Raw genomic sequence first — 18,081 nt, forward strand, 5'->3', positions numbered from 1 at the left:
AAAATCTGTAACTAATTTCGATTAAATAATGCATTCATTTCCCCACCACCATTGAGGTAAAATGCAAGGCGCGTTTTTTTTGCATGGTTTCCCCATTAGGCCTAATCCATGTTGTCATTAATTATTAAAAATATATATAAAAAAATTAAAAACCAAGTTGTGGTATTCAAAAGTCAATAATTACTGATTCAAATGCACGTCTCTATTAGGAGCGTCTAAGACAGAATGTAATAACTGTGTTGATGGATACCTTACATTTGCGTCATGCCTTGCATACCCTAGATACCATAATACACTTGCAACATGAGCACAGCATCCAACAGTTCGTGCACCAGTTTTGCAAGTGCAGTAGTAGCCGTCGATTGGTATATTGTCACCGTCATTTTCTAGATGGAGTGGTTGAAAAGCTATCCATAATTGATGTTTAGTCGCCTGACGAAATCTAGAGTAAATACGAGCTCTAAGAAGACCCTGTTCTTCTAAAAGTGCTTGAAATGTAAAATGTTCAATGTTTTCTCTCTGTAATTTATCTTGAATGTAACTGGGTGCAAGTTTTACTTGGTAGATTCCAATAGTCAAATCTCTAATCTGTTGTAACGACAAAATGGGAAATTCTGGTAAAATAAGTTCATCTAAATTCACCCATGCATCGTCTTGAATACGTTGTAAGTCCAAACGGTCAACTTCAACACGAGCTTTTACGACATTTTCATATGCAGCCAATTCCTGCATTGTTTCTGCCAATTCTGCAGTTGCACCTTGCATTTGAATAGGTGGAAAATATTTATTAATTAAACTGCACCCAATTTTTAAAAACATTCTAATATTAGGCACATGATGGACCGGTATTAATCCACAAAACAATTTAAAAATACTTTTTAAATGTCCATTCCGAGCTTCAACTATCCATCTTGTTTTAGTAATTAATCACGCTTTATTAGCATCTTCAGTAGACAACTGTCTTTGTCCTCTTGGTAGAAGTGGTGGCATATGACATTCTAGGCCTAAATAATTTAATAAATGAATAGAATCACGATAGCCTCTATCTACAATTACAATATCATTTGGTTGCAGCCAGTTACGCAAGTTATTTACTTCGTCTTGTTCCTCATCTTCAAGGTGATGTTGTAAAACTGCAGCATCGTTATTTCTTGAATCAGAAAAATAGGGGCCTTGTACGTCCAAAATATATCCGTCAGGTCCGACTATTAAAACAGGTTTGATTAAATGATAACCCTTATGTAGACAGTAAGTTTGGCGAAGACTTCGAAAATTAGACGATTTGGGAATTTTGATATAGGTTCCATCTATGTAAATAATGGCTTGAGGATTGTCAGGATTCGGATTGTACAAAGAGTTAGCAAAATCTGTAACATGGGTTCTAATAAATTCTTGGCGACCAATTGCTTCTAAACCCAGATTTTCTCTAACAAATCGTTGACACAGACTTGTACGTACTGCAGTTATTGTCAGACTAACGTTGGATCTGCTAGAATATGAGCACAAAATTTTTAATAAATCGTCACTTAAATTGTATTTTAATTTCATAAGAAATGTAATTAAATCCATTTTAGCAATAACTCTAGTTCTATCATAAACTACGACCTCATCGCAATAAGTATAAAGATCTTGAAAATTATTTTTGCTTAAGTTTGTCAATGCTTTGAAGTCGTCCTCTTGAATACCCGTGTCTGTCTCGAAACGATTAGTAGTATTTTCAATTGCTGTCAGACGTAACGCTTGAAACCGCTCTGAAACTTCTTTCGGACTTAAGTTAACATTACGCATATTACCACGCAAATTCTCTATTTTATTATGATCTAACATACTGTCATCATTTATGTGATCACTGCAACATAAAGCACCCTTTCCTACAAAAATCTCTCGTTTCATGTAGATATCTACTCTAGCTTCTAATGACAAACGTTCAAGATTTCTAGCTCTATCACATACAAAACATAAATTATTTCTTTGTAATACACACGTGAATCTACAAGCATTCACATTATCATCATTACCTTGTTCAATTTCTTCAATGATGTATCTGTAGCAGTTTATGTGAATCACAATCCCAATATCAAAATTGGCTTCCGGTAGATTGTTGTTCATGCGGCGACCCAATGCAATCTCCTGAAATCTTGGTGGAAGATTATCTAAGTTCTCAACTCGACGAAAACCTCTAGCACGAACTCGAACATCACAAATATAACACTGCATTTTCACTAATTAAAATAGTTAATAGTAGAACAACAGTTCGACAAAAACTAACCAATTGGCGGAACGTAACGACCCTTTATAATAATTACTAGTTTACAATAATTACCAGATAAAGTTGACTAGTGACAAAAACTTTTGATTCTTTCTAAAGCAAACGATTTGCCTAATTTTCTTTTAATTGATCGATAATGTTAAAACACAGTAGAATGCAATTTAAGTCGTAATTCAATAGTGTTAATTAAATAAAATTCTGTTAAATTCTCATTAGTGCGTTAAATACCCTTGTTTTACGGTGCGTCACTGGAAGTGCGCTCAGTGGCGTAACTAGTCTGACCTGCGCCCCAATGCAAGTATTCCTCGTGCGCCCCTATTCCAAGACTTATTCTCCACCCTCCCCCCCCCCCCGTCTTTTATTTCCGTTCATTTTGTTCACACTAAAACGCACAAATAAACGGTCCACTTATTTCAATTGTATAACAAATACACCGACAAAATTTGTTTTGTATTTTTATGTAATAAATAAAGCTACTGAACATTACGATCTTACAACAAGGACTGACACATGACAGGGGCACGTTGTCCTAGTTACTAAAATAATACTAAAATAATTTACCTGAATATCTTTGTAGCTAACAACGATAAATAAACAAAAGCAGTTGTGATGAGAAAGCCATAAACACAGATGTGCATCGTCGCGCCGAGGAGAAAAGATAACGATAATAGTAAACAAAAGAGTCACCAACATTCTGTTGTGACTGAACGGAAGTGAGTGCACGGAATAAAATACCACGAATATTTTTTTTACATTTTTTATTTTCGGGAAGCTACAGGGACTTTTTCTTCAACATATTTTTTTGCTAAAATTTTTCCAGAATATCAGTTTTTTGCGCCCCCCTAAGGCCTGCGCCCCAATGCACCGCATTGGTTGCATTGGCCTTAGTTACGCCACTGAGTGCGCTGTCATTTATGATTTACAAGGTAAGAGGCTTAATAATCTTAAAAGATTTATGAAGTCCCGATAATTTGGATATCTTAAAATATTTTTTCTCTCTCTAACTTATGTACCTACCCATTTGATTTCAGATTAATTTATATCAATTCCTGCTCTTATTACTGAAAATTCAGAGTTGGCGCAATGATAATAAGTGACCGTTACATTGAAACGAATCTATTCATGTAAGTTTTATTGAATTTTAGTGACATTATATTTTCCATAAGATGTGTGCGATGTCCTTTTGTTAAATTACTTTATCTTCATTTGTTTATAAGGGTTTCAAGCAAATTTGAGCTATAAACATTTATACTTTAATTAACAATAATGATAGAAGAACTCAAAAGGAACAATTTGAGCTTATGAAAATGTTCGTAAGTTTATTTTTGGCCAAGATATCGATATTTTAACTACGAATTTCGTCACTTACTTGACTGTGAGCCGATCTTGCGTCTCATAGCCATTAAAATATCGATATCTTTGCCAAAAATAAACTTACGAACATTTTCATAAGCTCAAATTGTTCCTTTTGAGTTCTTCTATCATTATTGTTAATTAAAGTATAAATGTTTATAGCTCAAATTTGCTTGAAACCCTTATAAACAAATTAATGTACATTTTTTTAAGAAAATTATAACTTCGAACAAACTTTTCTTGGAAGCCTCTTAATTAAGCTTTAAAATGAGATCTTCTAAGGCTCATTTGAGTTCGTAGAAGCCGAGTTACGATCGATAAAGCTTCAAAAAAGACTTATTTTGCATTGTGCACTAATTTTACAGCATCTTGAGTTCTAATTGTTGGATTTAAGTTTAGTAAACGTTTTTTTCTTCGTTTTTTATTAAGGAACAAATTTTATTTGAAATGTTTTTTTATCTCTTTTAGTTTATGAGTCAGAGGATTATAAACAATGAAATATGTTTATATCAATTTTTTGACCACTCGGATCGAAATTCACCCTCGAAATTCGTAATCAGCAGCCAAAAAGCCATAAGAAACCGTTGAGTTTGTTCATCAGAATCATTGATTATAGACACGGACATTGATTATAGACACATTATCCGTGTCTATAATCAATGTCAGAATTGAGGAAGGACAGGATGATCCCTCTGCCCCTCTGGTGCCTAGACTACTGGCAAGAATGTGGTTTGTATCTAGGAATGCTAAGAATCTCTCCTTAAATGGATACTCTCGTAGACTTTACTACGAGTAATCTCTCCTTAAGGATCCTTAAGGAGAGACTCGTAAAATTCCTAGATATAAACTAATTGATAATAAGATATTCAATGAGTCGAAAACATTGTATAATTTGGTTACATAAATCTGTGTCGTTATTTAAAACGTGTTGTACTTTCTCTCACGAGCGATTCATCAATTAATTCGATCGATGTGGGTTAGTGTACAAAGCGGCTGCAATTTGTCCGAGTGTTTTTATTGGCACAATGATCATTACTTTTATTCTAATCGGGATATTTTCATCGCAGCAATTGCACCAGATGAGACAGGAACGTATCGGGAGGTTGGAGATGTAAAAAATGTTGTTGGTTCGGCGATTTTTCCACGAGATATTTTTTAATATTGAAAATTCTATTTAGTTTAGACATTATTTTATTCTACGTAGTGTTACGTAGTGTTTAAGCAAAACATGTGAGAATAACATTGGAGATTTGCAGTTTAGGTTTCGTAATGCTGTTGGCACAAGAGAAGCACATTGTAGTCGACAGGTATTCATTCATACGCAGAGATATGAAGAAAGATGTGCATATATGCTGTATAGACTACGCAAAAGCATTCGATAATGTAAAGCACGAACAGATAATTGAAGTAATCCATAAGATTGGAATCGACTACAGAGACATTCGAACAATAGTGAGTCTCTATTGGGGTGAAACAGCCAAAGTGAAAGTAGGATTTACATTGACCAATAAAATTGAGATCAGAAGAGGTGTACGGCAGGGTTATATCTTGTCTCCTATTCTTGTTAACATATACTCTTAAAACGTAATTAAGGCTGCGCTAGAGGAAAGAACAGAGGTCATAAAAATAAATGGAGAAATAATTAATAACATAAAGTATGCTGACGACACTGTGGTTCTCGCGAGTAGAATGGAGGAGCTGAGTTTGCCTGATGGGTAAGATACTTCATAGAACAAATGCACGGTACGGACTCAAACTGAACATTACAAAAACCAAATGTATGTTAGTAAGTAAAACCCAACAGCGAGTAATAGGGCTTTTTATTCACAGTCATTTGTTTCGAGCTTCTGTCATATGTCGTATAATCCGTGTATGCTAATGGTATACACAGATTATACAACATATGACAGAAGCATGAGAGAAATGACAATTGATGAAAAATCCTATACCTACTTAGAACAAGATATTAAGCAATCAAAGAATTGAACATGTAGATTCGTACATCTACTTAAGAACAGCAGTTAATTCAAGTTGGGATCAAGCAAAGGAGATACGTATAAGAATAGAAAAAGCAAGAGCGTCGTTCACTAGCATGAAGTAAATTTTCAGCTCGTAACAGCCTCACCCTACCTCACAAAAGCAGACTTCTCAAATTTTATGCATTTTCGGCTTTGTTATATGGAATGAAGGTGTGGACAATGACCGCAACATTAATGAAAAAAGTAGAGGCCTAGTGGCTCCAAAACTTGCTGCATAGTTCGGATTATCATCTTATTCAGATCTGATGTGAAGAAAAAGAAGCAGGTATTACTAAGTTCGTATACAGATGATAAAATTATTAATTTTCAGATGTTGACCAAATCTGATAAGTTTAATTTTATGTCGTGTAACTACTATTTATTTCCGTTGTTTTAAGAAACATCCCCTATAGCTTATCAAATCGCACGCTTACGATAAATTAAATATCCATATCCTGCAAAAACAATTGAAACATATCGCGTTTGGAGCACACGTCGAAGCGAAGGTCAAGATTAATCAAACTCTTGCAAGGTTTATTTGTAATCTTACTGATTTGCAAAGGGCTCGGTTATACTGATCGAACAGATTAACAAACTATTTGGATGTAAACAAAATGTACGGAGTTGTAGATTATAGCCTCAAAATATGATGTTTTTTGTCCACATGCTTTATACAAATATTGTTTTTTTTTTCGAGATACCCGTTGTTTAAGAGGAAACAGTAGCGATCAACAGGTAGCGAAAACGCGTTCCAAGATTGCGGCTGTAATTTTGAATATTTTTTCGAGATATTTGGCACACGTATTCGTAATATAATAAAGAATGGCGGTACAGAGCCCAATTTGAAAAATATAGTAATATGTGGAGATTACTCTGTAATTAAATACAATATTAAAAAAACGAGCCTGTACCGCCATTAAGAAGAACAAGAAAATACACTTTCTTCAAATAAACTTTTTTATCCGATGCCTAGATTTTGTGTCATTTTGGAACTACTAAAATTTTTTATTTCATTAGTAGTTCCAAAATGACACAATATGTAGGCATCGGATAAAGAAGTTTATTTGAAGAAATTGTATTTTTTTGTTCTTTTTAATGGCGGTACAGGCTCGTTTTTTTAATATTGTATTTAATTACAGAGTAATTTCCACATGTTAATATATTTTTCAAATTGGGCTCTGTACCGCTATTCTTTATTATATTACGAATACGTGTGCCAAATATCTCGAAAGAATATTCAAAATTACAGCCGCAATCTTGGAACGCGTTTTTGCTACCTGTTGATCGCTACTGTATCACCTTAAGGCTATGGGTACATAATTCGCAAATATTTTACGTGTATCCCTACTTTATCAGTCTTTACACGGCAAATTACGTGTAGTAAAATTCACACTGGTATGGATATGTAAACATTACTAGAATCTCATTCTACTTGAATATGTCATCATTAATTTAATGAGATGGCTTTTGAATGTTCTTGGATAACTGTTATTTTTATAAGTGCAAATTATTAATTCAGTTAATAAATGTGATAATTTTTTCACTAACTATGTATTCCGTGATTGTAATAATTTACTTGTACAACAAAGACTAATACTCAATCGAGAAAAGAGGAAAAGTGTTAAAGTGATTTTTTAATAATATATTGTTATGGAACGCTTACAATTTTGAACATCTTTAATAACAAAATACTTGGATCACAGAATATATTATCTTGATGTATTCTCTGCTTGGATCTTCCACAAATAATACACAATAAATAACTTTTTATTAAGTTCATGTCTTAAATCAATTATTTATCAAATACACTATATATCAATAATATTTAATCAATATTTCAAAATATTCTCGATGCAATGTCAAATATTTAAAATGGCCACTGATTGTCAGTGTCTGACTGACAATATTATATTCGGCTGAGTGCGTTGTAAGACAAAGATAGATTTGGAAAATATTACCACGGCATTGTGTTCATTTTTTTCGAATCATGAAAACACCAATAAATATTTTTGAAAAATTTAAACGCAGAATGAAAGACTAAATTATTACCGAGGACCGAAAGTCCCTTAGAATAAATAAAAAGTTTATTTTGAATGAGATATTTGAAATTAAAAATGACACTAAATTTTCTCTTAGTTTTTCACCCCTGTAACTTATTAAAATAAACATTATAGAAGTTCTCAGGGACTTTCGGCCCTCGCTAATAACGTAATCTTTCATTCTGCGTTTAAATTTTTCAAAAATACTTATTAGTTTTCTCAGGATTCGAAGAAAATGAATCCCCATTTAAATAGCATTGCAGCCGAAAATACGTACCGATCCTCTTAAAGTTTAAATAAATATGGATTTTAATTTTCGCAATAATTTTACGTTTTCACAATTTCGATTTAAAAATTGACAATTTTACGTTTTTTTTTGGCAAGAGGAGTGCTAAGTTAGACTCTAATTTTTAGAATTTCTAAAAGAGGGCACTTGTTACACTTGGTTGTGTTTAGTAAATCAAAGCATTTGGACCTCTGTATTTATATTAATTTACTTCAAGAATATTCACACGATTAACTAGATAATCTACTTCTCGCCTTAAGACAAAACATATGTGGTTTTTGCAAGACGGGGCACCACATTATTCTTTAGATGTTTAGATGTTTATCAATACTTAAATCAACATTTTTCACATCGATGGATTGGTCGTGGAAGTGAATTTACTTGGCCACCAAGAAGTTCTGATTTCAATCCTTGGGATTTTTCAATTTGGCAGAAGATGATGGCATTAGTTTACAAAAAATAATTAAATTACGACAGAAAATGTGATAAAAATAATAGATAAGGGTTATTTGGTACGATACAATAGGTACTCCTGCGGACAGCAGAGAAGAGCTGCATATTTTGGTTGATCGCACTACGCTGTATTGCGAGAGGTATGAAATTGCTCTGAACACAAAAAAAAACAAAAATCATGATTGTCAGTAAGAACAAGATTGAAGACGAAACACTTTACGTTAAAGGACAAGCTTTATAGAAAGTATTTATTTATTTATTTATTTATTTATACGGGCAAGCCCAATTCGGTAATACATTAATAAGATATTGATAATTACAGTGTTGAATATATAAGAATAAAATGAGAGAGTACAAAACATTTAAAAAGACATGACAAAGTAAAATAATTACAAAACATTAATTACTAACAAATAACAAGGTTATGACATTGCTAAATATTTAATTTGGTTAAATGGTTCTTAAAAACATCAACAGAGTTACCAAAAAGTAAAAGGTCACCTAGGGAGTTAGCAAGTCTCAGTGTTCTAGGAACAAAAGTAAAATATGAGTAATTATATCTATGAAAAGAAATATGAAAGGTTTGAATTTGTCTTGTTGATCGTGGTGGAACAAACAACAATATTTTAGCAAGGAGTTCAGGGCAGTAATATATGCCATTGATAATATTAAACAATACTGTAAGATCTTTACGCTTCCTACGGACATCCAGAGAAGAGATATTCAAAAATCGTTCCATATCTGTATAATTATAATTGATGTGTTTTTTGAACCCAATATATCTAAGAAAATTATGTTGAACACTATCAAGTTTGTTCTTGAGGTGTAAATAATGTGGAGACCAAACTGGAGAACAGTAGTCAAGGTGCGTCCTGACTAAAGAACAATAGAGCATTTTAATAGCGAACACGTTCGTGAAATCACGAGTTGTCCTTTTAACAAAGCCAAGCATTTTCATGGATCTTTGAGTAATATTGTTGATGTGATGGCTAAAGCTCAGAGAGGAATCAAGAATAACACCTAAATCTTTAATTGAGTCTACTGTATCCAATAATTGATCATTTAAGGTATAATTAAATACTGATAAATGATGATTCCGACAAAACCGGATAATGTGACACTTGTTGACATTCAAATCCATCCCATTATCAAGACACCAGTTGGCTAAATTATCTAAATTTGATTGCAATGATATTGCATCATCTTGATTATTAATGATTTGATAACATTTAAGATCATCAGCGAATAAGAGAGCAGAAGTGTTAGAGAAGCAGGTGACGATGTCGTTAATATACAGGTTAAACAAAAGTGGAATATGAATGGAAAGTATGGAATATGAATGGAATTTATGGAATTGAAGTTTGGACAATTACGGACGCAACTGTAAAAATACTTGCCAGCTTTGAGATATGGTGTTATCGAAGAATGTGGAAAAAATGGACACAACACGTAAAGAACACGGAAACATTGAGAAAGTTGAAAAATGAAAAAGAAATACTCAACACTATGAAGGAAATAAAAATGAGCAATGAGCAATGAAAAATATGAGTTGAGGTCATTGGTTATACAAGGGAAAGTCTAAGGAAAAGAGGACCAGGTTGACGATACACGTCCTGGTTGAAAAATAAATAGTCCATTCTTTCACGGTTTTTGCTCTAAATTTTAAAGAACTGCTTGGATTGACATGAAATTTGGCATACGCATAGCTTACATGTCAAACAAAAAAAAGTGATACTGTGCCGATGTGTGCTTTTACCCTGGGGGTGACTCTCACCCCCTCTTGGGGGTGAAAAAATATAAGTCTAAAATAAGTCCGGAAATGGATAAACTGACTAATTTTAAGTAACTTTTGTTCTATAGAGCTTTTTCGCCAAGTCAACACTTTTCGAGTTATTTGCGAGTGAATATGTTCATTTTACAAACAAAATAACTACATTTTTAGACGGTTTTTCGCAAATAACTCAAAAAGTAAGTATTTTATCGAAAAAACGTTCTTAGCAAAAATATAGCCTGTGAAAAAGTAAAAAAAATGGTGTACGCGTTAGGTCTGTGGACCTCGTAAAACCAGAGTTATAGCGAATGAAAAATAGATTCATATTCAAAAAATTTCAAATAGAATACTTCGAAGTGAAATATCCAAAAAATTCAAAACTTTTTGGGGAAAACCCATTAGAACTTTTTTAAAGTGTTTAAAAAAAGATTTATTTCTGTTTTTATAAAAAGTTTCTAGCATTCAATTTAAGCAAGTTACGTTCAAAATAAAGTTGGTCGCTTTTGTTTTGGCAAAAAAAATCGGGAAGACCACCCCCTAATTAACAACTTAAATGAAATTAATTGTTACCGCTCCACAAATTATTTTGCTTATGTTGTGTTTATATGATCTGTAAGTTTCATCGATTCAAAGTGCTTATTTTAAAAAAAAAATTGGTTTTAAAGTAAAATTTTTAAAAATTTTAATTTTGAAAAATATGCTTTTTTTTCAAAATAACTTAAAACTTGTTAGAGATACCAAAAATCTCGAAAAACAAAAAAAGTCAGCATTACTTTTCTGAATATCATGTATTTTTTTGTTTTTCTGTTAGACAAAATTTGATTGAGATTTGGTGTTTCTAAATTTGCATACATTCGTGATGAGTAACTCGTTCAACCCCTTTTAACTACAGCCCTTTCAAAAATAAGGACTTTGAACCGATGAAACTTACAGATCATATAAACAATACATACACGGGTCAAGAAACTTGTGAAGTCGTAACGATTAAGTTCATTTGAGATACTAATTAGGGGGTGATTTTACCGATATTTTTACCAAAAAAAAGAGACTAACTTTATTTTGAGTGTAACTTGTTTATGTACTTCTGATGCTAGAATTTTTTTTTATAAAACAAAAATGAAGCTTTTTTTAAACACTTTAAATAAGTTGTAATGAGTTTTCCCCGAAATGTGCTACAGTTTTGGTTATTTCACGTTAAAGTATTCCATTTGGAATTTGACGAATATGATCCTATTTTTCATTAGCTATAACTCTGCTTCTACTAGGTATAGAAACGTGATATATACACCATTTTTTTTTTAATTTTTATAGGATATATTTTTGCTACAAATGTTTTTTCGACAAAATACGTACTATTTGAGTTATTCGCAAAAACCCGTCTAAAAGTGTGTTTTTTTTTTTTGAAAAAAATGAACATATTCACTGGCAAATAACTCGAAAAGTATTGACTTAGTGAAAAAACTCTAAAGAACAAAAGTTACTTAAAATTAGTCAGTTTATCAATTTCCGGACTTTGAACGAATATATTTTCACCCCCAAGAGGGGGTGAAAAGCACCCCCAGGGCAAAAGCACATATCGGCACAATATCACTTTTTTTCTTTGACTTGTTAGTTATGTGTATGCCAATTTTCATGTCAATCCAAGCGGTTCTTTAAAATTTAGAGGTTTTGCAATATTTTACCGTTAAAGAACGGACGTTATTACGGACGATTTTACCGTTAAAATGCCATATTTTATAAAAGCATATGTTGGGCAAAATCATCATATTTTGTTGTCTTGAATCTACAACTCAGAGATTGGACATTTTTAATGAATCACCCTGTATATATCATGGTTTTTAGGTGGTTTTCTATTAATGTAATAAAGAATACCTAATACCCGTTTGTAGTAATGTTTGCATCGGTAATTGGCAAATATCTTTAAAGAAATTGGACAAAATGTTTAATCATTGTGAATCCAGTCCTGTTGGGTCGAATATATCAATTACTCAATCATCCATTGTCCTCATCTCCCTCAGTCAAAAACTTAAGATGACGATCGTTTATGCTATACGAATATTCGTAGGCAGACACGATGGCAAGTAAAATTACTTCTATACCATTAATTTATCCGGTGATAACTGCGCTTTTACAGTTGAATGGAACAGCAGAAAGCCAAAGCGGTCCTACTAACCTACAATAATATTTAAAAAGTCACAGTGTGTCTAATCATGGCGATCGACTGTAGCGAATTTGAAAATACTGCAGGGCATACTTGTACTAACTGCTTCACTGAACTGGAAATAAATATACGAGTATACGAAGGCGATTTTATGTGAGATAGTATAAAGTTTTTTGAAGAAAGAAAAATGAGGAAATGGTTGCAATAGATAATCTCTTTTTGTAGATTAGGTCGGTCGATTTATAGGATACTTTAATTATGTATTGAGAAAATACCAATGCAGTTTATGAAAATGATTCTTCTTCTTCTTCTTTAGGCGGCGTGTCCATATTAACCCTTAACTACAGACATCCCATTATTACCACGTAACAACAGATCCCCGATATTTTTTACCGGTCATTCTAAAATAGAGTCAAAATATAAAGTTAATAATAAAAAACAAAAAAATATGCATTGTGTGTTTTTCTGGAGTCTCTAGATATGAGAAAAATGGTAAAATGAGTGATTTTAATAATATCTGTAATACAAGATTTTTAAAGAATAATCTATTAGACCAGAAATTTAGACTTTTTTTAACACATAAACGTAACATATATGTATCTAATCACAAAGGAAACATAAAATAGCATTTACGAAAATTTTTAGATCCATGAGAAAAAATCTGCAAGGCGTAAAATTGTCACAGGCTTAAATGGCAATTCCATTTTTGCAAAGTTGCATCAAAATTTTTATCTTCAAATTTAACCTTCATTGAAGGTCCAGGATGACTACCACAGTCCATTTCTTTACTTTTTCCCTAAAAACACAAAAAAATAATATAAACATTTCACATTTACAAATATAGTACCCGCATAAAAATACTTACTTGAAACAGACATCCGGTAATTTTTACCGGTTAAGATTTTTGATGTGTGCTACAAAAGAAAATATTGATAATACACGCTACACGCTTTGACTAGCACTATTATACAAACTGCCCGAGAGGTACAGAGACTCATGAACTTGTACGTGGTGAGGTTAGCAAGAAATCCGCATTTTGGGAATGCCCACCGGTAAAAAATACCGGATATCTGTAGTTAAGGGTTAAGCCGTTGACCCTTATCATGTTTACAAGTGCCTGGAACCTTTTTCTATTGGCTGCTACGCGAAATAATTCTTCTACTGTGGAACCACACCATTGTCACAGTATAAAGAGGGACTGTAGAACCACTCTCCGAAAAATTGGAAGTAGAATCTGTAGTCGCGCATGGCGGCCGCGCAATGTTCCCAGTCGCTTTTGCCCCACTCTCGCATTGCTAGTCGCATAGAAACGTACGGGTTTTCACACGGAAAACCCGTATCCACCACTGGTGAATTATCAATTGCGTACTGCCGGTATTACTTCTTGAGTTCAAAGTGCCGACAGAGAAGTGGTTTTACTGTCCATCTTTATACTGTGCCATTGTCTAATATTACGCAACCATGAAAGTTTCTTTCGACCAATCTATCTCTTTCCCTCCACTTTTCCTTGTATTATAAGGCGAAGTAGATGGTATTTATGTCCTCTAATTATATGGCCGAAGTATGCTGTTTTGTTGTATCATATTTGTTGACCTTCGTAAAGCATACGACAGCGTTCCTTTGACCAAATTGTGGAAATCACTACAAGAAACTAACATTAGCTACACTCTGATCAAAGCCTTAAAAAGTCTATATGAAAATTCTACATGACAAGTAAAAATTGGCAACACACTATCTAAAAAGTTAATCGTTAACAAGGGTCTGCGCCAGGGCTGCTTTATTTCACCAACTTTGTTCAAGGTATATGTTGCAAACGCACTAAACCAGTAGAGACGTAAATGTCGCGGTATGGGTATAGACCTCGGAGAGGTTTGTTTATATACCTCACAATTTGCTGATGACCAAGTCATCATAGCTAAAGATAAAGACGATCTAAAGTCTAGTAGGCTATTGATTATATTCAAAATAAGATAGCTAAAAGGAACTACAACGTTAACGGGGTTTTATTATTTTATATGTTCAATGGACATCTATGTATAAAAAAACCGCGGAGTGCTACCATTTAAAGGGGTGCGTTTTTGAGAAATGGGTGAATTAGTCCCTGGGCACAGGTTAGATTAGGGTGAGTTCTATGCACTTTTGGTACAAACATACCTACATAAAAATTGTTCCTGGTTAAATTTCCTTTCTAAATATCACTTTTCAAAGTCAGTAATACTTTTTTTTACAAAAATATATTCAAAAGAAAAAGCACAAAGAAACCCAAAAGAAAGAAATTTTGTTTTATGTCCCATAACTTTTGTCCACGAGGATATAGTTATAGATATTGTTTTACAGAAAAAAAACTACATATTTCTTCTTTAAAATGTTGTTTAGTAGAGGTAATTAGGATTTATAGTTTTCGAAATACGATTTTTCAAAGTTCGCCACTCACAGCAATTTTGGGCATTTTTCCTTGTTATTTCGCAAATATTGTTCTGTAACTTTTTTCTACGTAACTTTAGGTATATGCAATGTTACACGTAATAGAAATAGCAATCAATTACCTTTAAAATGGTCTACTGTATAACGTTGTACGACTTTTTTAAAAGAGATTATGGTTTTTCAAAGTTCTATACTTTTAACGATTTTTTATAATATAATATAAAAATAAAATAATATTATTTTATAATATATTATATATTATATAATATTATATTATATATTATATAATACCTAATATAAAAAAAATATTATTTTTTACATTTTTTACGATTATTTTTGAAATTTCTCACAACTTTTTTTCTTCTACATTTAGGATTATTTTTGAATAAGATATTATTTTTCAAAATGTAATAAGTACTTGCAACGATTTTTGATTTTAGGATTACTTTTTAAATTTCTCATTATACCTTTTTTTCTTGTACATGAATATACTTAATATTGCTCAATAAAGAGGGCTTTCTGTTCTTTAAAATGGTGTATCATCTATATTTAAATAATGGAAACCGAGTGATTCTTTGATATTTTTTACCTGTATTATTTAAAATTATTTCTTTTACAAAAATTACATAAACATTAGTCTTACAAAACATCACTTTAATTAAAATTATTTAAACGTTGACATTTAAAAAAAATTCAAAATCAAAGTTCATCTCTTCGTTAGCATTAGCTTCAATATCTTCCTCTGACACCTCAGTTATCTTAGAGTTCCCACAATTAGTACCCATGCACATGCACCCTTTGCAGATCAACTAATTCCTACCTTCCTACAACCGCAGTTTTTTGTACATCCTTTGGTACATTTACATGCTATTTTTTTCAAGCAAAGCTTGTGGTGCAGGAGCTTTGACAGTAAATATTGGAATTAATCCATATTTTGAAGTTTGCCCGGCCGAGTCAAGTGGATCGAAAGTATTACTTATAAAAAATAAGATTCAATCATAACACACAATCACATAAAAAAGTTATAATGAGAAATTTAAAAAATAATCCTAAAATCAAAAATCATTGCAAGTACTTATTACATTTTGACAAAGCATATCTTACTCAAAAATAATCCTAGAATTTTTTATAATACACCATTTTAAAGTAAACAGAATAAGCTTTTTTTATTATTATATAAGATATACCTAAATATAGAAAAAAAAAGTTATAATGGGAAATTTAAAAAATAATCGTAAAAAATATAAAAACTCGTTAAAAGTGTAAAATCTTGAAAAAGATAACCTCTTTAAAAGAAATCGTACAACATTATACAGTAGAACATTTTAAAGGTAATTGATTTCTATTCCTCTTACATGTACCATTGCATATGCCTAAAGTTGCGTAGAAAAAAGTTACAGAACAATATTTGCGAAATAACAAGGAAAATTGCCCAAAATTGCTGTGAGTGGCGAACTTTGAAAAATCATATTTCCAAAACTGTAAATCTTAATGATCTCTACTAAACATCGTATTAAAGAGAAAATATGTAAAAAATTTTTCTGTGAAGCAATGTCTATACCTATATCCCCGTGGACAAAAGTTATGGGACAAAAAACAAAATTTCTTTCTTTTGGGTTTCTTTGTGCTTTTTCTTTTGAATATACTTTTGTAAAAAAAGGTATCTTTGACTTTAAAAAGTTATATTTAGATTGGAAATTTAACCAGGAACAATTTTTATGTAGACGTGTTTCTACCAAAAGTGCATAGAACTCACCCTAATGTAACCTGTGCCCAGGGACTAATTCACCCATTTCTCAAAAACGCACCCATTTAAATGGTAGCACTCCGCGGTTTTTTCATATATAGAGATTCATTGACCATATGAAATAATAAAACCCCGTTAACGTTGTAGTTCCTTTCTATAGTATATAATCAATAGCCTATAGAGTATATGGCGAAAACTAAAGGATGTATATGAACAGTGGGGCTTGGAAATCAATGTGGAGAAAACTAAATACCTACCCATAGAAGCTGAGTTATCCAATATCGAACTAGAGAATAATGAAGAAATCACATTCTGTAGTGAATACACGTACCTGGGAGTAATCTTCGATATAACGGGAAACGATAATGAGGAAATAAAGAAAAGAGTAACATAAGCTAGAAGAACAATTGGCTGCCTAAATGGGATACTCCTAATTGGAGCTCTGAAAAAGGAATACATATAGCGAAAATACAATATCTATGAAACACTAATTAAAAGCAGCCTAGTTTAAGCACAAACTTGGAGAATAACCGAGAACAACAGAAAAAATTAGAAGCTGTAGAAATGGATGTATTTAGAAGGTCATTAGGTATATCCCGCAGGGAAAGAGTTCGAAATGAGGAAGTAAGACGACGAATTGGAATAGTTGGTTACTTAACAACAGACATTGAGAGGAAACATTTGATTTGGTATGAACATGTACAAAGAATGGAAGACACAAGATTGCCCAAAAAGATTATGTAGTGGGTACCACCAAACCGCAAAAAACGAGGAAGACCCAAAAAGACATGGAAAGAAGGGGTAACCAAAGCAATGAATACAAGGGATCTTAGAGATGGCCAATGGGATGATAGAATTACATGAAAGTTAGGCATCGGACAACGTCGAAAGATGTTCTAAAACCGGTAATATATAGGTAGTATTCTGTTTTTCTCCTCTTTATGATGTTTATGAGAAGACGTTCTGAATTCATCATTTGGAGAACATCTTCATTGGAAGTGTGCGAAATCCACGATGTCTTTAGGATGTCTTCTATATCTGGCTTTTTGCACCTCGTGAGAGAAGTTTTGACTTCATTAGATGTTGCATTGCAAAGAACGATCTGTTTAAATAACTTTTGTATATATTTTTTAGAACTGATCGTATGGAAACAAGTCGGCGTGTACTACTACCCACGACTGAACGATGGAGTCACCATAGGCGAGATGCTCAAATACTACTGGCCTCTACTGCTGGTTCTACTCATCCTGGTACTGATCACCGTGCTCGTTCCGCTGGTGGGTCTATTCTTCTGTTGCTGTAGATGCTGTGGTCATTGCGGTGCTAGGACTCAGCCGTGTGATAAAAGGAGAGATCTGTGCAAGAAAGTTTGTCAGGGGACTATGCTAATTGTGCTGGGAACAGGACTTTTGTAAGTATTTGTATATCAGTGCAGTATATCATTTTTCTGCAACTCTTTTCACGAACATCTTACATTCATTTCAAATTTTTATCTCATTTCAAACATTTATTGACTTACACCGATTAGCTTCTGAGGCATCCAATATAATAAATAGGAAA

The 18,081-nt window shown here is 32.6% G+C and overlaps 1 protein-coding gene across 7 annotated transcripts in view; it reads left to right on the plus strand.

The window, feature by feature from the left end:
• Positions 1-18,081, plus strand: part of LOC114335024 (prominin-like protein) — a 210,949-nt gene that overhangs the window by 117,482 nt on the left and 75,386 nt on the right. For all 7 annotated transcript variants that reach the window (XM_050654098.1, XM_050654095.1, XM_050654106.1 and 4 more), the window contains one exon: positions 17,656-17,932. In XM_050654098.1, the coding sequence (XP_050510055.1) occupies positions 17,656-17,932 (277 nt within the window). The remainder of the gene's footprint in view (positions 1-17,655; positions 17,933-18,081) is intronic.

The sequence above is a fragment of the Diabrotica virgifera genome, chromosome 1 (genome assembly GCF_917563875.1).
Source record: "Diabrotica virgifera virgifera chromosome 1, PGI_DIABVI_V3a".
Lineage (NCBI taxonomy): Eukaryota > Metazoa > Arthropoda > Insecta > Coleoptera > Chrysomelidae > Diabrotica > Diabrotica virgifera.